General features: G+C 43.7%; 1 protein-coding gene across 7 annotated transcripts in view; it reads right to left on the reverse strand.

Annotated features, from left to right (window-relative positions):
- Positions 1-1,759: 1,759 nt before the first annotated feature.
- Positions 1,760-19,446, reverse strand: part of trim46b (tripartite motif containing 46b) — a 32,555-nt gene continuing 14,868 nt past the window's right edge. For all 7 annotated transcript variants that reach the window (XM_045694609.2, XM_082961077.1, XM_082961080.1 and 4 more), the window contains 11 exons: positions 17,198-17,462; positions 16,846-16,999; positions 15,497-15,695; positions 15,260-15,406; positions 14,773-14,868; positions 13,994-14,247; positions 7,671-7,792; positions 6,811-7,149; positions 5,479-5,708; positions 3,919-3,986; positions 1,760-3,611 (listed from right to left, as the gene is read on the reverse strand). In XM_045694609.2, the coding sequence (XP_045550565.1) occupies positions 3,146-3,611; positions 3,919-3,986; positions 5,479-5,708; positions 6,811-7,149; positions 7,671-7,792; positions 13,994-14,247; positions 14,773-14,868; positions 15,260-15,406; positions 15,497-15,695; positions 16,846-16,999; positions 17,198-17,456 (2,334 nt within the window). In that variant the 5' untranslated portion in view covers positions 17,457-17,462 and the 3' untranslated portion in view covers positions 1,760-3,145. The remainder of the gene's footprint in view (positions 3,612-3,918; positions 3,987-5,478; positions 5,709-6,810; positions 7,150-7,670; positions 7,793-13,993; positions 14,248-14,772; positions 14,869-15,259; positions 15,407-15,496; positions 15,696-16,845; positions 17,000-17,197; positions 17,463-19,446) is intronic.

A 19,446-nucleotide genomic window follows, 5' to 3' on the forward strand; every position in this document is an offset into this window, starting at 1 on the left:
TGGTACTGTACATCATTGGTCAAAACACTTGCAGTAGTCACCCCTATGCAGTTGTTAGGTCCCCCTCACAAAATAGGTAACTGTTGGGGATAGGGGGCAGTATTTGCACGGCCGGATAAAAAACGTACCCGATTTAATCTGGTTACTACTCCTGCCCAGTAACTAGAATATGCATATAATTAGTAGATTTGGATAGAAAACACTCATGGGAACCCTTTTGTTCCCGAAACGTTTAGTAAGACAATGCAATCGTCCGCCTTGAATATTATTGAAGCTCTGGTTGAAAAAGGCCCTAAAGATTTATGTTATACAACGTTTGACATGTTTGAACGAACGTAAATATATATTTTTTGCACATTCGTGACGACAAGTCCCGCGCGCTTCAGTACATTATGAGTAGCCTTCGGAACGCGCTAACAAGAAGGAACTATTGGGACATAAATTATTAACATTTTCGAACAAAACTAAATTTGTTGTGGACCTGGGATTCCTGGAAGTGCCTTCTGATGAAGATAATCAAAGGTAAGGGAATATTTACAATAGTATATTTGATTTTAGATGGTCCCAAGATGGCGCTAACATGTATCGCCTAGCCTATTTTTTTGAGCATAACCCGTCGTTTATTGCAAAGTGTGATTTCCCAGTAAAGTTATTTTTAAATCTGGCAATGCGGTTGCATTCACAAGATGTTAATCTATAATTCTTTGAATGACAATATTAAATTTTAACAATGTTTTCGAATAGTAATTTTGTAAATTGTAGCGCTGATTCACCGGAAGCATTTGAGGGAAAATATTTTCTGAACGTCACGCGCCGATGTAAAATGCTGTTTTTATATATAAATATTTAACGCCCTGGCCATAGAGAGGGGTTTTTTGTTCTTTATTTTGGTTAGGCCAGGGTGTTACATTGGGTGGGCGTTCTATGTTCTGTTTCTATCTGTTTGTATTTCTTTGTTTTGGGCCGTGTGTGGCTCCCAAATCAGGCACAGCTGAAGGTCGTTGCTGTTGATTGGGAGTCACACATAAGTGCATGTTTTTCCGTTGGGGTTTTGTGGGTAATTGTTTCTGTTCTTGTTACAGTGGTTGCACCTGACAGGACTGTGTTGGCTGTCAAGTTTATTGTTTTTGTAATTGTATAGTGTTCCGTTTCATTAAATATATCATGAACACTAACTCCGCTGCGTTTTGGTCCACTCTCTCTAAAGGCAGTCGTTACAAAATATGAACTTTATCGAATGCATGTATTGCATGTATTGTGTAACATGATGTCCTAGGAGTGTCATCTGATGAAGATTGTCAAAGGTTAGTGCTGCATTTAGCTGTGTTTTGGGTATTTGTGATGCATGCTAGTTGCTTTGAAAATGGCAGTGTGATTTTTTGGGGCAGGGTACTCTCCTAACATAATCTAATGTTTTGCTTTTGCTGTAAAGCCTTTTTGAAATCGGACAACGTGGTTCGATTCAGGAGAGGTGTATCTATAAAATGGTGTAAAATAGTCATATGTTTGAGAAATTGAAGTTATAGCATTTATGAGGTATTTGTATTTCGCACGACGCGATTCCACTGGCTGTTGACTAGGGTGGGACGCAAGCCCCACGTTCCCTGACAGGTTAAATAAAATGTTAAATGTTAAATAAAAAGTGAATGGCAAGAGTCTGTTTTGACATGAAAGTACTCAGAAAATGTGACACATGCGGATGCAAAGGACAATGAACTGAAGCTGGTTTGACTACTACTACTACTACCACCCATAACAATAAGGAGGACAGGTTTTTCTTATTTTCAGAATTTGTGTTTATTTAGCGTTAATTGTTGGTCTATGTTTTTTATTTTTATTTTTACAAACATTCTGCCAGCAGGAGAAATCTACATTTCGTCTGCATCCCACTTTTGACCAAGAATCAAGTTGATCGAAAGTAGTGCACGATATAGGGAATAGGGTGCCATTTCGGATACAACCTACATTTCTAGAAAGCTTATCATTCATAAGAAGCACTGCTCATTAATTTACAATCAAGCCCACTTTGAAATAATCCCAAATATTCCTTAAACCTAAATTATCATTTGCCATGATTATCAGACAAGTTCATTACTGCATTCTCGCTCCTTCTCCTACACACACACACGCACGCACGCACGCACACACGCACACACTGCAGAAGTTAAACTTTGGAAAAACAATCAATGCACAAACGTATTAATCAAGAAGCAAGTGATAAAGGTGGCTGAAGCCGAAGCAGTATCATTCAGTTCCTAATTACAGTATTGCCTCATGTTCATGTTATCCTCCTAACTAAATCTACTGTCTACTCAATTACAACAGTATTTAGTCCAGAAAAATCACTTTGGTTGGGGTTGTGATGGAGTGAGTGGGAAGATTTCACTAACAGTCAGGACTTTTTTCCATTGGAGATACACAGACGTAGATGTGTAAATAGTGTCAGTACACAGTGAAGGGGAACCTGTTACATGAAGTATCAAAAAACATAGATCCCTCAAATTCAAATCTGGACCTCAAAGCCAGTTCCACCAGGTACACCAGGTAGGTCCAATTAATTATCAGGTAGAACGGAAACCAGCAGTAGTCCGGACCTTGTAGGGTAAGATTTGAATACCCCTGACATAGATGAACACCCAGACATAACATGACTGAGAAAGAGTGTTTCTAAAATATATATGTTCTTGCATATATATAAACATATATACTGTAAATATATACAGTATAGTGTGGTTAATAGCGCAAGTGTCAAAGATATGAGACATTACATAATTGCTGTGTGTGTAATTTGACAGCCCCTACTTAAGCGATTTAGTATTTCTGACAAACCAAAAAATAATGTAGTAAAGTTAAACACATTTGCATATTGGTTGCAATAAAAACTAGTTTTCTCATACAAATGAAATACAAAACAACACAATCTCTGAGGTTACTAACTTTTTGCTTCGGCCAAGTAAATAGCTTACAATTAACTTTACATTCTATGTCCAATCAATCACCTCAGATGATTGATGCGCGTTTTAAAGGCAATGTTACCGCATTTGCGGAGATCGCATTCAAGGTAAATGTTGCAGATGTTGTCACAATTGGAAATTACCTTTAAATGTCAAGCGCGCTTTCACCGTGGTTTTGGATTGAATCTGGCCTAGTTATTCAGATTAGTGACACGTGATTGGATGGTGACCCTCCTGACTGGAGTCTGGTCTGCCATCCGATTGGCCACCAGCTCCTGTAACTGCAGCGCCCCTCCGCCAATAAAACAGAAAGCCGGGCAAACGGGGCCGGAGCAATCGACAGGCCCTTCCCACAATGGACGGAGCGAGTGGGCATCGTAGAAAGTGACGCGACCCTTCTCGAAGTCAAGGCACACCCCGAGCCTGGGAGGCAGGGGGTAGGTGAGGCCCGTAGGCGAGGAGGCGGGGATGTTTCCGTTGGAGATGGTGGGGCTGCGGCGAGGGCTTGTGCCGTTGGCGGGGCAACCGTGGTTGTTATGATGGTTGGGACCGTGGGGCAGGAAGATCTTGCCCATCCCCATGGTGAGGAAGGAGAAGGGGGGAGGGGAGTCCAGGGAATCCTCCGCCCCACTGTCATGACCACTGTCTGGGTCATAGCTAGAGATAGAGAGAGAGAGAAAATGAGATTGAGTCATACATACACACACACACACACACACACACAAAACTAGGGCCCGTATTCATAAAGCATCTCAGAGTAGAAAGGCTGATCTTCATGTCCCCCTGTCCATGTAATGTTATTAATTACGCTGTAAAAGGCTAAACTGATCCTAGACCAGCACTCCTACTTTGAGACGTTTTTTTGAAAAGCCCTGATGTAGGTCAGTCTCTCCTCAACATATTTTCCATTGACTACTTCCTGTACTCCATGCACTTTACAACCTTAACCTCCAGCACCACTCACCGGGGACTGGCCATGTCTTGGGGAAGATGAAACCACTCCTGTAGTTTTGCCTCTAGGCCCACCCCCACCTGTGGAACAGACAGAGAGAGGCACTGAAAACGGGCAGCAACATACAATGGGGTCGAAAATGATTGGCACCCTTGATAAAGATTAGCAAAAAAGACAGTATAAAATAAATAATACAAATACTGAGCTATATTGTATGCTCCAGAATATTTTTAAATTACATTATTTTATACTAATACAATTGCTCAGAGAAATAGATTTTGCTTAACAAGTAATATATATATATATTTTTTTAAATTGTTTGTTTTTGTCATCATTATTTTGACGGCAAACCCACCACTGGTGTGTGTGGTAAAAGTCTATTCTAGCTCTATTTTCACTTAATCTTGACCATAGCACCAGTTCCAATCGAAGTGCCAATGCCGTTTAGCAAACTCCAGGCATTTACATTTGTTGGATGACAGAAAAATAGAGATCTTTGGCCATGCATACCAGTGGTGGGTTTATCGTCGAAAAAATAAGTAACGCATAATCAGAAAAGAACCCCATATCTACTGTAAAATATGGTGGTGGATCTTTGATGTTATGGGGTTATTTTGCTTCCACTGGTCCTGGGGCCCTTGTTAAGGTCAACGGCATCATGAACTTTACACAGTACCAGGACATTTTAGGAAAAAAACTGGCTGCTTCTGCCATGAGGCTGAAACTTGGCTGCAAGTGGATCTTCCTGAAAGACAATAACCCCAAGCACACATCGATATCCACAACTGGTAAATTTCCACAAAATCAACATTTTTCAATGGCCATGTCTCCGGACTTGAACCCCATTGAAAACCTGTGGTTTGAATTGAATAGGGCAGTCCATAAGCACAGACGAAGGATATCAAGAATTCTGTATGGAGGAACGGTTTAGAATCCCTCCCAGTGTGTTCTCCAATCTCATCAAATATTTTTGAAAAATAACTTGCAAGGTGAGTTATTGAAAGGTATTGAAAATGGGGTGCCAATAATTTGGACCCCTAACTTTTTGAGAAAAATATGAGTTGTTAACTATAACTCTTTCTCTGAGCAATAATATTATCATACAATATGATTCTTTTCATATTTGTTTTGCATACAATATAGCTCAGTATTTTGTATTATTTATTTTTTACTCATCTTTATCAAGGGTGCCAATAATTTCAGACCCTAGAGTACATCATTACCCACGAGGTCAACATGCAAAAACACATATGATCACACATTCAGTTTCATACACATTTTTGTATATAGCCTACAAAAACCATACAAAATGCACCACTCCATCTACAGTACAGTAAGTGCCAATCCCAAATTGTTCTTGAAACCCTATGCAGTAGCGGAGATCTGAGAGGATTTGATTGGTATAGGTAATATGGGTAAACGTCCACCTAGCCTATCAGAGGGCAAGGTAGAGTTATTACCAAATGGATTTCACCTGTCAAATCCTCTCAGATCTCCACAGGTGAGTATGGTACGGGGCTTTGGGGACGATATGGGATTGGGCAAAACTCTCTTCCCAGCCGTTCCACTTGCCTTGACCAGATAGGAGCCGGGCTCCACTGAGCATGCCCAGTAGTGCCTGCCCTGGGTGATGGCCACGTCGCCCACCAGCAGGTCTGAGGTCAGGTGACAGGAAGTGAGCGCTAGGTCGGCGGCCTGCAGCAGGGACAGACCGGGGACGCTCCGGGCGCAGCGCTGCTCCTTACTCACCACCAGCCGGTCGGCATGGAGGCCCCAGCGAGAGTCCAGGTAAAAATTTAACACTGAGAGAGGAAGGCAGGGGAGGAGAGTGAGATGGAGGGAGGCAGGAGGAGAGGGAGATGGGGGGAGAGAGGGAGGGAGGGTGGAAGGAGGAGTGCATTTTTAGGAAAGAGAGAAGCGGGAAGTGGAGGGTTTTGATGGGATGGAGTAAAGAAGTGAAATAGGAGAGAGGTAGAAGATAAGGGTACAGAGGAGGTAAATACAGGGATAGAGGAGTAGTAAGACTTAGAATCAGGGCAAGGAAAGAACTGAGAGGGTTAAGAGAGGAGTGGTATAGACAACATGCAACTCCTCCTGAATGAGGAGAGGAGACAAGGACTAATAGAGAGGGAGTCAAACTGTCCTTCATCAACAAACTGGAAATTGACAGAAAACATTCAAAGCAAAAGGTCAATCAAAAGAGCAGTAGGAGAAAGGGATGCATCATTCCTAAACTGGGATCATTTTGGGGATTAATATTCCTGAGGGAAATATAACAGGATAGAATAATTTACCAGGGGAGACGAGGGATACATTGACCACTCAGGACTTCTCAGACCCATTAGCACGGATCTCAACCAACCAAATCGATTTGTTAAACCTCAGGTCTTAACAAACAGCAAACCTCATCAACACACTCTGAGATTTCATTATGGGAGAGAGGGAGAAAGAGGGTGGCTGGGAGAACAAGAGATGCATGGTATAAATGTAAAAAAGGTAGAGATATGTGTGAAGCAACAAGACGAAAAAGGAGAAAGGGTGTAGATGCTCACACTAACAGGCAGAGGGAGAAATGTGGATTGGGAGATTGGACCTAGGAGCGGAATGAGTGAGATGAGGAGAGATATCTGAAGACAAAGTGTAAAGAGGAAAGAGGCTGGGTTGGATAGAGAGATGGGATGGGTAAAGAGAGGGATGGGAGGAGAGATGGATGGTATGGGCAGAGAGAAGGATGGGAATGGGCAGAAAAAGAGAGACATTTGTCATTAAGATGATCTCCATGGATACTGTTCTGATGCATATCAGCTATACCAAGACTTATAATGAGGCCAAGTGTGTGTGTTTGTGTATGTGCGTGTGTGTATATAGTGTGTGTGCGCCTTTAGATCAGTGTATAGAACTCACCTGGTGCTGGCGGGGTGTGTAGGTACACCTCCTCACTGTACTCCCCGAAGCCGGCCTTGTTGCAGCCTCTCACCCTCAACACATACACACTGTCCATCTCCAACCTGTCAATCACAGCACTGGTCCCGCCCACTTCCTCCAGCCGCTGCCAGCCCCAGCGGGCCGCAGCCAATCGTCCTTGGATACCACCTCTGGCCCCGCCTCCTGGCACCACCCCACGGCGACGGAACTCCACAGAGAAGTGCCAGGCGGGAGCGGATTCCTGAGGCAGCCGCCAACACAGAAAAAGCTGGTCATAGGCCAGGGTCTTTTGGGTGTCAATGACAGGGGCCAGAGGGGCTGATGGGAGAAAACATTACAGCTGTCATTCAGATGTTAGAGTCACAAACATACAATTCTCTCTGGCTTGATTACATATGCAATACTACCAGATGTTTATTACAGTTTGTAAACAAATCGAATCAAACTTTATTTGTCACATGCACCGAATACGTAGACCTTACCATGAAATACATAGTTGAAGATGCAGTAATATGACATAATTAAAGGTAGACTCAGCGAGATGACGTTGCCTTAACCCTCTCTGGCTGACTCTATCCTCCTTCCCCTTCATATCCCCCTCCGTTATCCTCCTCTCCTCCTCTCTCTCTGACTGACTCTATCCCTCCATGCCCTCCATGTCCCCCTAGACCCCACCTTCATCTTCCTCTCCTCCTCTCTCTCTGGCTGACTATCCCTCTATGCCTCCCCAGCCACCTCCTTTATCCTCCTCTTATCCTCTCTCTCTGGTGGACTCTATCCCGCTACCCCTCCCTAGCCCCCTATCCCCTCCTTTATCTTCCTCTCCTCCTCTGTCTCACCCTGGATGAACTGCAGGTCTGTGAGGAGTTTGAGCTCTTTGGAGACGTCCAGCTGGAAGTGTCTGAAGGAGGGATCAGCGGCCAGAGAGAAACACTGCAGCCCCTCGATGGACGTGGATAACCTTGGAGAGAGCGAGGGGGGGGGGGGGGGGGGGGGGGGTGAGATGGAGAGAGGGGAGGGAGAGAGAGGGAGAGCGAGGAGGAAGCGTGAGAGAGAAAGGGAGAAACATTTAGATTAATTGTTTGGGAGTAGACGAGACACAACAAGTCGGGGGAGGGAGACATAACAATTTTATCATTAGGGTAATATGCATAGAGATAGGCAGTATTTCTGTAACATGTACACTACCGGTCAAAAGTTTTAGAACACCTACTCATTCAAGGGTTTTTCTTTATTTCTACTATTTTGTAGAATAACAGTGAAGACATCAAAACTATGAAATAACACATATGAAATCATGTAGTAACCAAAAAGTGTTAAACAAATCAAAATATATTTTATATTTGAGATTCTTCAAAGTAGCCACCCTTTGCCTTGATGACAGCTTTGCACACTCTTGGCATTCTCTCAACCAGCTTCACCTGGAATGCCTTTCCAACAGTCTTGAAGGAGTTCCCACATATGCTGAGTACTTGTTGGCTGCTTTTCCTTCACTCTGCAGTCCAACTCATCCTAAACCATTGTCACGCCCTGACCATAGAGAGCCCTTGGTTCTCTATGGTGTAGTAGGTCAGGGCGTGACTAGGGGTGTTCTGGTATGTCTATTTCTATGTTGGTGCTAATATGGTTCCCAATTAGAGTCAGATGTTTATCGTTGCCTCTGATTGGGGATCATATTTAGGTATCCATTTTCTCACCTGTGTTTTGTGAGATATGTTTTGTGTTTGTGCATGTGCACCACGTAGTCAAGTTTCATTGTTTGTTTATTGATATATTTTGTTTTGCTAAGTTTCACTTTGGAATAAAGATGTGGAACTCTACACACGCTGCGCCTTGGTCCCGTTCTTATGACAACCGTGACAACCATCTCAATTTGGTTGAGGTCGGGGGATTGTAGAGGCCAGGTCATCTGATGTAGCATTCCATCACTCTCCTTCTTGGTAAAATAGCCCTTACACAGCCTGGAGGTGTGTTGGGTCATTGTCCTGTTGAAAAACAAATGATGGGATGGCGTATCGCTGCAGAATGCTGTGGTAAACATTCTGGTTAAGTGTGCCTTGAATTCTAAATAAATCACAGACAGTGTCACCAGCAAAGCACCCCCACACCATAACACCTCCTATTCCATCCATTACGGTGGGAAATACACATGCGGAGATTGTCCGTTCACCCACACTGCGTCTCACAAAGACATGGCGGTTGGAACCAAAAATCTCAAATTTGGACTCCAGACCAAAGAACAGATTTCCACCATTGCTCATGTTTTTTGACCCAAGTAAGTCTCTTCTTATTGGTGTCCTTTAGTATTGGTTTCTTTACAGCAATACGACCAAGGTCTCCTCTGAACAGTTGATATTGAGATGTGTCTGTTACTTGAACTCTGTGAAGTGTTTATTTGGGCTGCAATTTCAAAGGCTGTTAACTCTAATGAACTTATCCTTTGCAGCAGAGGTAACTCTGGGTCTTCCATTCCTGTGGCGGTCCTCATGAAAGCCAGTTTCATCATAGCGCTTGATGGTTTTTGCGATTTCACTTGAAGATACTTTCAAAGTTCTTGAAATTTTACGGACTGACTGATCTTTATGTCTTAAAGTAACGATGGACTGTCGTTTCTCTTTGCTTATTTGAGCTGTTCTTGCCATAATGTGGACTTGGTCTTTTACCAAATAGGGCTATCTCCCCCCCCCCCCCCCCCCCCCCCACACACACACACACCTTGTCCCAACACAACTGATTGGCTCAAACACATGAAGGCACACCTGTTAATTGAAATATATTCCAGGTGACTATCTCATGAAGCTGGTTGAGAGAATGCCAAGAGTTTGCAAAGCTGTCATCAAGGCAAAGGGTGGCTATTGGAAGAATGTGAAATATGAAATATATTTGATTTGTTTACCACTTTTTGGTTACTACATGATTCCATGTGTTATTTCATAGTTTTGATGTCTTCACTGATATTCTACAATGTAGAAAATAGTGAATATAAAGAAAAACCCTTGAATGAGTAGGTGTTCTAAAACTTTTGACCGGTAGTGTATTTTAAATATGTATTTCAATCACTTCTGAGCATTTTGTAATTTGTATTGCATTGGGCTGAAATACATTCCAATGTATTTTGAAACAAGATACTTTTGAGAGCTGTAATTGGAATTTTCAAAATACGAAATACTTTTCTATACCATTTTTTATAGCGGTTCACCATTTTGTGTCCCCCTTTCACCCTACATTGGTATCAGAAGTCTGATGGCACTATGGTATAATAAGAACGTCTGCTAAATGAACTAAATATAAATGTGTCTGTAAAAATGGGCAATTGCAAAGCATGCTCAGTATTATGCTAATGAGATCTGCCCCAAAACAAGGTTTTGTTTAGAAGGGATACAGCTTTTGTCAAAATGTACTATTCATAGCAGGTTTACAAGTAAATATGCAGAGGGTTAGGCAAATTAACGTAGCAGGTTACATACAAATCATTAAAATCCAGACATAAAATAATACAAATCATTAAATCATTAAGAAAAATCATAGAAATCATAAAATCAAATCATTAAAATCCAGACAGAAACATACAAATCATTAAAATCCAGACAGAAAATATTTACACAAGAAGCAACCTAATATCACACAGTCACAAACTCTCAGTCATTTAGTAAGTTCACCATTGTATCCCATCAAGACATGATCCCAAAAAAGGCCAATAATAATACCCAGTGTGCTTTGCAGTTCATTTTGGAATGTTCATTTTCACATACAGTGCCTTCACAAAGTATTCATACCCCTTGACTTATTTCACATTCTGTTGTGTTACAGCCTGAATTCAAAATAGATTAAATACAACATTTTCTCACCCACCTAAACACAATACCCCATAATGACAAAATGAAAACATGTACATTTATTGAAAATTAAATACAGAAATATTAAATGTACATAAGTATTCACACCCCTGAATCAATACATGTTACAATCGCTTTTGGCAGTGATTAGATCTGTGAATCTTTCTGGGTAAGTCTCTATGAGCTTTGCACACCTGGATTGTACAATATTTGACCATTATTCTTTTTAAAATTCTTCAAACTCTGTCAAGTTGATTGTTGATCATTGTTAGACAGCCATTTCCAAGTCTTGCGATAGATTTTCAATCCGATTTTAGTCAAAACTGTAACTCGGCCACTCAGAAACATTCTGTGTCATCTTGGTAAGCAACTCAGTGCAGATTTGGCCTTGTGTTTCAGGTTATTGTCTTGAATAAAGGTGAATTTGTCTTCCAGTGTCTGTAGGAAAGCAGACTGAACCAGGTTTTCTTCTAGGATTTTGCCTGTGTGTACCTCTATTCCATTTATTTTTATCCTAAAAACCTCCCTAGTCCTTGCAGATTACAAGCATACCATAACATGATGCAGCCACCACCATTCTTGAAAATATGAAGAGTGGTACTCAGTTATGTGTTGTTGGATTTGCCCCAACGCTTTGTATTCAGGACAAAAAGTTAATTTCTTTGCCACATTTTTTGCAGTATTATTTAAGTGCCTTGTTGCAAACAGGATGCATGTTTTTGTATTTATATTCTGTACAGGCTTCCTTCTTTTCACTCTCGAGTAAATACAATGTTGTTGATCCATCCTAAATTTTCTCATATCACAACCATTAAACTCCGTAACTCTTTTAATATCACCTTTACCGTCATGGTAAAATCCCTGAGCAGTTTCCTTTCTCTTTAGCAACTGAGATAGGAAGGACGCCTGTATCTTTGTAGTGACTGGGTGTATCGGTACACCATCCAAAGTCTAATTAACAACTTCACCATGCTCAAAGGGATATTCAGCATCTGCTTTTTTTATTTTTACACATCTAGCAATCAGTCCCCTTCTTTGCGAAGCTTTGAAAAACCTCCCTCATCTTTGTAGCTGAATCTGTGCTTGAAATTCACTACTCAATTGAGGGTCCTTACAGATAACTGTATGTTTGGGGTACAGAGATGAGGTAGTTATTAAACATGGAATGAGTCCATGCAACTTATTACGCGAATTGTTAAGCACATTTTTACTTCTGAACTTATTTAGGCTTTCCATAACATAGGGGTTGAATACTTATTGACTGAAGACATTACAGCTTTTCATTTTTTATTAATTTCTAAAAACATAATTCCACTGTGAAATCATGGTGTAGATCTGAAGGCACTGTACATGTTTCATGCCACTGATCCAGTGTCAGTCAAACAAACTATCATTGGAAACAGTGAACACCGGTTGGAGCACAACTAAACTCAGCAAAAAAAGAAACGTTCCTTTTTCAGGACCCTGTCTTTCAAAGATAATTCATAAAAATCCAAATAACTTCACAGATCTTCATTGTAAAGGGTTTAAACACTGATTCCCATGCTTGTTCAATGAACCATAAACAATTAATGAGCATGCACCTGTGGAACGGTCGTTAAGACACTAACAGCTTACAGACGGTAGGCAATTAAGGTCACAGTTATGAAAATTTAGGACACTAAAGAGGCCTTTCTATTGACTCTGAAAAACACCCAAAGAAAGATGCCCAGGGTCCGTGCTCATCTGCGTGAACGTGCCTTAGGCATGCTGCAAGGAGGCATGAGGACTGCAGATGTGGCCAGGGCAATGAATTGCAATGTCCGTACTGTGAGACGCCTAAGACAGCGCTACAGAGAGACAAGACGGACAGCTGACCTCCCTCGCAGTGGCAGACCACGTGTAACAACACCTGCACAGGATCGGTACATCCGAACATCACACCCGCGGGACAGGTACAGGATGGCAACAACAACTGCACGAGTTACACCAGGAACGCACAATCCCTCCATCAGTGCTCAGACTGTCCGCAATAGGCTGAGAGAGGCTGGACTGAGGGCTTGTAGGCCTGTTATAAGGCAGGTCCTCACCAGACATCACCGGCAACAACGTCGCCTATGGGCACAAACCCACCATCGCTGGGCCAGACAGGACTGGCAAAAAGTGCTCTTCACTGACGAGTCGCGGTTTTGTTTCACCAGGGGTGATGATCGGATTTGCGTTTATCGTCGAAGGAATGAGTGTTACACTGAGGCCTGTACTCTGGAGTGGGATCGATTTGGAGGTGGAGGGACCGTTATAGTCTGGGGCGGTGTGTCACAGCATCATCGGACTGAGCTTGTTGTCATTGCAGGCAATCTCAATGCTGTGCGTTAAAGGGAAGACATCCTCCTCCCTCATGTGGTACCCTTCTTGCAGGCTCATCCTGACATGACCCTTCAGCATGACAATTCCACCAGCCATACTGCTTGTTTTATGCGTGATTTCCTGCAAGACAGGAATGTCATTATTCTGCCATGGCCAGTGAAGAGCCCTGATCTCAATCCCATTCAGCACGTCTGGGACCTGTTGGATTGGAGGGTGAGGGCTAGGGCCATTCCCCCCAGAAATGTCCGGGAACTTGCAGGTGCCTTGGTGGAAGAGTGGGGTAACATCTCACAGCAAGAACTGGCAAATCTGGTGCAGTCCATGAGGAGGAGATGCACTGCAGTACTTAATGCAGCTGGTGGCCACACCAGATACAGACTGTTACTTTTGATTTTGACGCCCCTTTTGTTCACGGACACATTATTCCATTTCTGTTAGTAACATGTCTGTGGAACTTGTTAAGTGCATGTCTCAGGTGTTGAACCTTGTTATGTTCATACAAATATTTACACATGTTAAGTTTGCTGAAAATACACGCAGTTGACAGTGAGAGGGTGTTTCTTTTTTTGCTGAGTTTACATAGAACAACATCACTAAAACAAAGCCATGTTACTTTTATCTAACAGGTATAATGGTTCCCTCTTGTGTCCATTTGTTATTTTGCTGGTGATGTGGGATGAGCAGCGAAAACACAAAAAAAGGAAAGAAGCATAGACAATAGACATTGATAGAAGGAGTGGGAGGAGAAACGGAACAATAAGAACAGAGAAACAAAAACAAAGGAACAGAAAAATGAACAAACAACAAAACTAGGGAGTTAAAGAGCCCTGGGTATGCGTCCCAAATAGCACCCTATTCCCTACAGTGCTTTTGACCAGAGCCCTATGTGGAATAGGGTGTCATTTGTATAACAATAGGGTGCTATTTGTATAAGTTGCCACGCTGTCTGCTGTCCAGCCAGTCAGACCTATTGTGTGTACCTGCTGTGTGTCTGGCGCGCTGCCTGGACGAAGCAGGGCGGGTCCGTCTCCTTCAGCAGCTCCTGGGAGAACGCCATGAGGCCTGCATGCTCCAGCAGGCTCCGCCTCTCCGCCACCTGGCCCGCCAACGCCTCGCCCCGCTTCTGCCTCGCCCTCTCCAGGGCTTCGGTCAATGAGGCGTGGCGCTCGGCGAGGAGGGCAGTCAGGTCCCTCACGCTCTGAGACAGCTGCTCCCGTGCCGCTACGCTGTTCGCCTGGGGACAGACAGCAACACACAGGGAGGTTAGGACTATATAGATATACTGTATATGAATCGATATTATTCTAGAGTTGTGTTCTATTTCATTCTGTGATTAACACTGGCTACGCTGTTCAACAGTCAGACAGCAACACACAGGGAGGTTAGGTGGACCACAGAGATGATGTATTACACAGCAACACACAGGTTAGGACCATAGAGCAAGATATTTTATATACAGTATACAGTAGCATATGATGTTTACTGTGGTAAACAATGTTGTCCATCGTGGTGTGGTCAGTAGGATCAATGATCCTAATTTGCCTAAATATTCTGAAATAACTTGAAATGGCCATGGTCTAATTGACTCAACAACCAAAAACACATATCTAAGTTGACCTTTCTTCACAAACCAGAAAACCTATAGTTATTGCTGGTTCTTTATCAAAGTTAGCTGGCTAACTCATTGATTCTGCTTTGTGGTATACTCCTCTGGTGGGGTATTTCTGGAGCTTTGCAGACTGCAGTATTATTTAGTCACCTCTGTCTGAGTGATGGCACTCTCCAGCTGTGTGATCTGGCCCAGCACCGTCTCCTGGTTGGCCAGAACGTAGTTCATCTCCTTGGTAATCTTGTCCTGACAAATAAACAGTGACGACAAACAAAGAGTTTAACACCCCAGACTAGACTTAATCCTAATGCACAACAGTAGCTCTGTATTACCCTACATTTTAACTGTACTCATCTCTTACACACTGGATGATCTAAACCCACAGTTCAATGGCTACTCTTACCCCTTTTCTGTCACGCACTGTACTACTAGACTAACCACCAACCATTGAGGGCCAATCTCCATTGCATGTGATATCCACTAATGCCACTGAGTATAACTAACATTGCCATTTAGCAGGTACTTTTATTCAAAGCAGCTAAAGGGTATTACACACATTATTCAGTATATTGTACAGTATAAGGCCAATGCAGGAACCATGCTATAACCAATTAAGCTATTGCACCCAGGTGCCCACCTTGAGAGTCTGGTAGGCCTGGGCGACTGGCGCCACTTTGTGCCCGGCGTGTACACGGCGCAGCTTGCAGAGCGGGCACAGCAACCGCTGGCACGTCCTACAGTAGAAGTGCAGACGCTCCTGGTCATGCTCAGGACACGACAGAACCTGGAGGAGGAGAGGCAAGAGGGATGAGAGAGAGGAGAGAAGAGAGGGATGAGAGAGGATAGAGAGGGATGAGAGAGAGGCAGGCCTCACCTTGGGCCTAAAGTTGAGGGTGGGCTGGACGTGTTCGTGCTGGGCGCGCGGTGTCCCCCAGGGGTGGTAGAGCTTGAAACACTCGTTACAGAAGCTGGCTCGGCAGTCGGCGCAGCCCTTAGTGGCCTCCAGGGACTGGGGAGGCTTGCAGAACTGACACATTACAGCCACACTGCCCAGGCTCACTGTGTGTCTGTACCTAAGAGGAGGAGGGGAGAGAGGGAGTGGGGGGAGGAGAGGGGAATGATTAAAGGGAGGAGGGTAGGGGAGAGAAAGAGAGAGCATCGGGCGAATTAGGGCTGGATAGTAGTAGAAAGGGCGAAAAGAGGTGGAAAAAAGAGAGACAAAAAAATAATACGGTGGAAGGAGAAAACGGTGCCAAGACAGAGAGAGAGTGGATGGGTAGACATGGTGATAAATATCATAAAGAGATTACAGTACAAGGGGAAAATAAGTTGTTTGCAGTTACACTGCAGTAGTCCAGTGGAAGTGCAGTGTATGTCTGCTGCAGTAGGTTGCAGGAGCTCTGCTAGCTTGGGAGATCTGCTAGTTTCCTCTCTAGCTGAGCTTCACGCTGATTAACAAGAGTCAGCACTTGGCACCCTATTCCCACTATATAGTGAGCTACTTTTTACCAGGGTGCCATTTGGGACGCAGAACTTGGACACGTTCTCTCACTCACTATTTAAGGGGCTAAAGCTGCTACTAATTGAAATGTTACACTATAGCCTACCCTGCAGCATATAGGCATGTAACAACCGACCACAACACAGTGTGAATGCTGTTTTAATATGTATCTTTGTGTGAGTGTGTTTGTGCACGTGTATGTGTGTGTGCGTGTGTGTCAGGGGCAGCAGGTAGCCTAGCGGTTAAGATGTTAGGCCAATAACCGAAAGGTCGCTGGTTCAAATCCCCGACTAGGTGAAAAAACTGCCGAGGTGCCCTTGAGCAAGGCACGTAACCCTAACTGCTCCTGTAAGTTGCTCTGGATAAGAGTGTCTTGGGAAACAAAAATCTTAAACAGAAATTCCATCCCGATGGTGACAGTGATTTTGCAGGCAGGGAGGGCTACATCCTCCCTTACAGAAAAACCACGATTTCACAGAAAATTCAGAAAATCATGTGAAAACGTCATTTCGGAACACCAAATGTGATCATGTTTTTGCATGTTGCTTTACATGTTATCACATTAACTTCACATAAGATCACATGGGATCACGTGAAATTCTCGATTTTTCAAGTAAGGGCTCACAAGACACCGACACCTCCACTCCATATGATTGTGCATATGTGCGTGTGTGCGTGCGTGCATGTACAAGTGTAAGTGTGTATAAGTGTGTGTGTGTTACCTCTCTACAATGCGCTCCAAGGTGAGGTTACGTAGGCAGTCAGTCAGGCCCTTCTCTCCCAGCTCTACCTCCCTCCCACAGGGCGGGCATGGAAATAACATTGCATGGGGTGGTTCCTTACGACGTCGCCCCGGCGACAGATAGGTCCCAAATCCTGGATAGAGGGTGGGAGAGGGGATGGGTAAAGGGTGGAGGAGAATAGAGTAAAAAAAGAATCAAAGGAGGATGTGTGTATTCCCATCGAATCCCCAGACTAGTCCTATTAATCGTCACATTCAACATTGAATCTAAAGACACACACACTCTCTCTCTCATGTGCACACACACTCACACACACACACACAAACATTACCTGAACGTAGCACCCGGTCAATGGGTCGATGGTCGGCCTTGCTGGGCATGGGCCTGCGTGCCTGGTGGGGAGAGCGGGTGTTGGGGGTGGAGGCAGGAGAGTTGGGCTCGGGTGGCAACTCCGGAGGAGGGTAGCCATTTTGAACCAGGACCTCGGAGGCACACATCAGACAGACGCTGTGCTGACATGGCAGGACCACGGGCTGCTTGACGATCTCCTTACACACCGGGCAATGCAGCTCCCGCTCCATGCTCTTCATGTTAGACTGGGGAGGAGGGAGAGGTAGAGAGTCAATGAATCACACAGGTACAGCAAATAGACAGACCTAAGGTTGTCCCATGTCGCTCAGTTGGTAGAGCATGGTGCTTGCAAGGTCAGGGTTGTGGGCCACTACTGTAAGTCGCTCTGGATAAGAGTGTTTGCTAAATTACCTAAATGTAATGTAAATGCGGAGTCTCTACTACCTTGATATTCAAGGGAATTACTGTAATTAATTGAACTAAAATGAACCCACCAAGACAAAAAAAAGAAGGGGTCCAGGGATGAATTTATAATAAATGTTTTGAAAAGAGACTGAAGTATGTACGGGACAGAAACAGAGGAATGACATGAAGAAAATTTAAGAGAGGTATAGAAATAAAAGAAATAGCTGTACCACCAACTACAATAAACTGCAGCACTCAAGATCCATAAACATGCAAGTCACGAGAACACAGAGCACAGGAGATGAACGGTCTCGGTAACTGAGTGAGATACAGAGAGGCTGAGAGGTTGAAGGAGGAGAGGTAGGCTGGCATCCCAAATGGCACCCTATTGCCTATATAGTGCACTAACTTTGACCAGAGCCCTATGGGCCTTGGTAAAAAAGAATGCACTATATAGGGCCATCAAACTGAACTCTGGGCCTCGAAGCCAATTCCACTGCGATTTTTCATTGTTCCCCTATAATCAGGGACTGATTTAGACCTGGGACACTAGGTGAGTGTAGTTAATTATCAGGTAGAACAGAAAACCAGCAGGTTCCGGACTTCGTAGGGTAAGAGTTGAATACCCCTGATATAGATAATAGAGTGCCATTTGGGATGCAGCCGTAGCGTGAGAGAGGGGCAGAGATTTCTCTAGCTAAGTGTTAACATGTGACATTATGACAGTGGGCTTTATAAATAGCTGTCCTCAATGGGCTGTCAAAACAGTGTGAGACTCGTTAAATATCAATAAGGAAGGAGGACCAGACGTTTTGTAATTCCTGCACACGCCTCATCCGGAGTGTGTGTGTGTGTGACCCCTGGTCCCGATGAGTTCATTCCACACACCTCTGCTGTATAGACTGGTGCTCCCTGCTGTCACACACACCATACCTGGGTGTATTCATAAAGTTTCATGCAGAAGTGCTGATCTAGGATCAGTTTTGCCTTTTAGAGCATAATGAATAAGATCTATATGGACAGTGTGACCTGATCCAAGACCAGCACTCCTACTCTGAGACGTTTTATGAATACAGACCTAGATCGGAAGGATGAATGGAGGAAATGCATTTGTAGTGCTGAAGATAGCGTGTCCCTTAGAGCTAGACAGTGGACACTGATAGGTCCAAGACTAGGTGTGTTGCTTCTGTGGTTTCCCTTGACAGAGGTCTGGGACATAAAGCTCTGGCTAAAACAGCTAGCGGCTAGATTCTAGCTGTTTAACTTTTTAGATCATAATGAGTAAGATTACATGGACAGGGGGGACCTGATCCTAGATCAGCATTCCTACTCTGAGTGAAGGAAATTAATGAATTAATGAGTGAATGAGTGAGTGAGTGAGTGAGTGAGTGAGTGAATGAATGAAGGAAGGAACTCCCCCAGTAAACTGTAGCAGCATCAGGAGACTTTACTCTTAGAAAAAAGGTGCTATCTAGAGCCTTAAAGGGTACTTTGGCTGTCCCCATAGGAGAACCCTTTGAAGAACCCTTTTTGGTTGCAGGTAGAACCTTTTCTACAGAGGGGTTCAACATTAAACCCAAAAAGGGTTCTCCTATGAGGACAGCCAAAGAACCCTTTTGGAACCCTTTTTTTATGAGAGTGTAACTGCTGCAGGAATGCATCAATACTGATAACGCACACACACACACATTGACACTCACAGTGGCACACTCACACTGACACTCACTCACTCCCTCACTCCCTCACACACACAGACATGCACACACACACACACACACGCACAAACACACACACACACACACACACACACACACACACACACAC

The sequence above is a fragment of the Salmo salar genome, chromosome 14 (genome assembly GCF_965601325.2).
Source record: "Salmo salar chromosome 14, fSalSal1, whole genome shotgun sequence".
NCBI classification, from domain to species: Eukaryota; Metazoa; Chordata; class Actinopteri; order Salmoniformes; family Salmonidae; genus Salmo; species Salmo salar.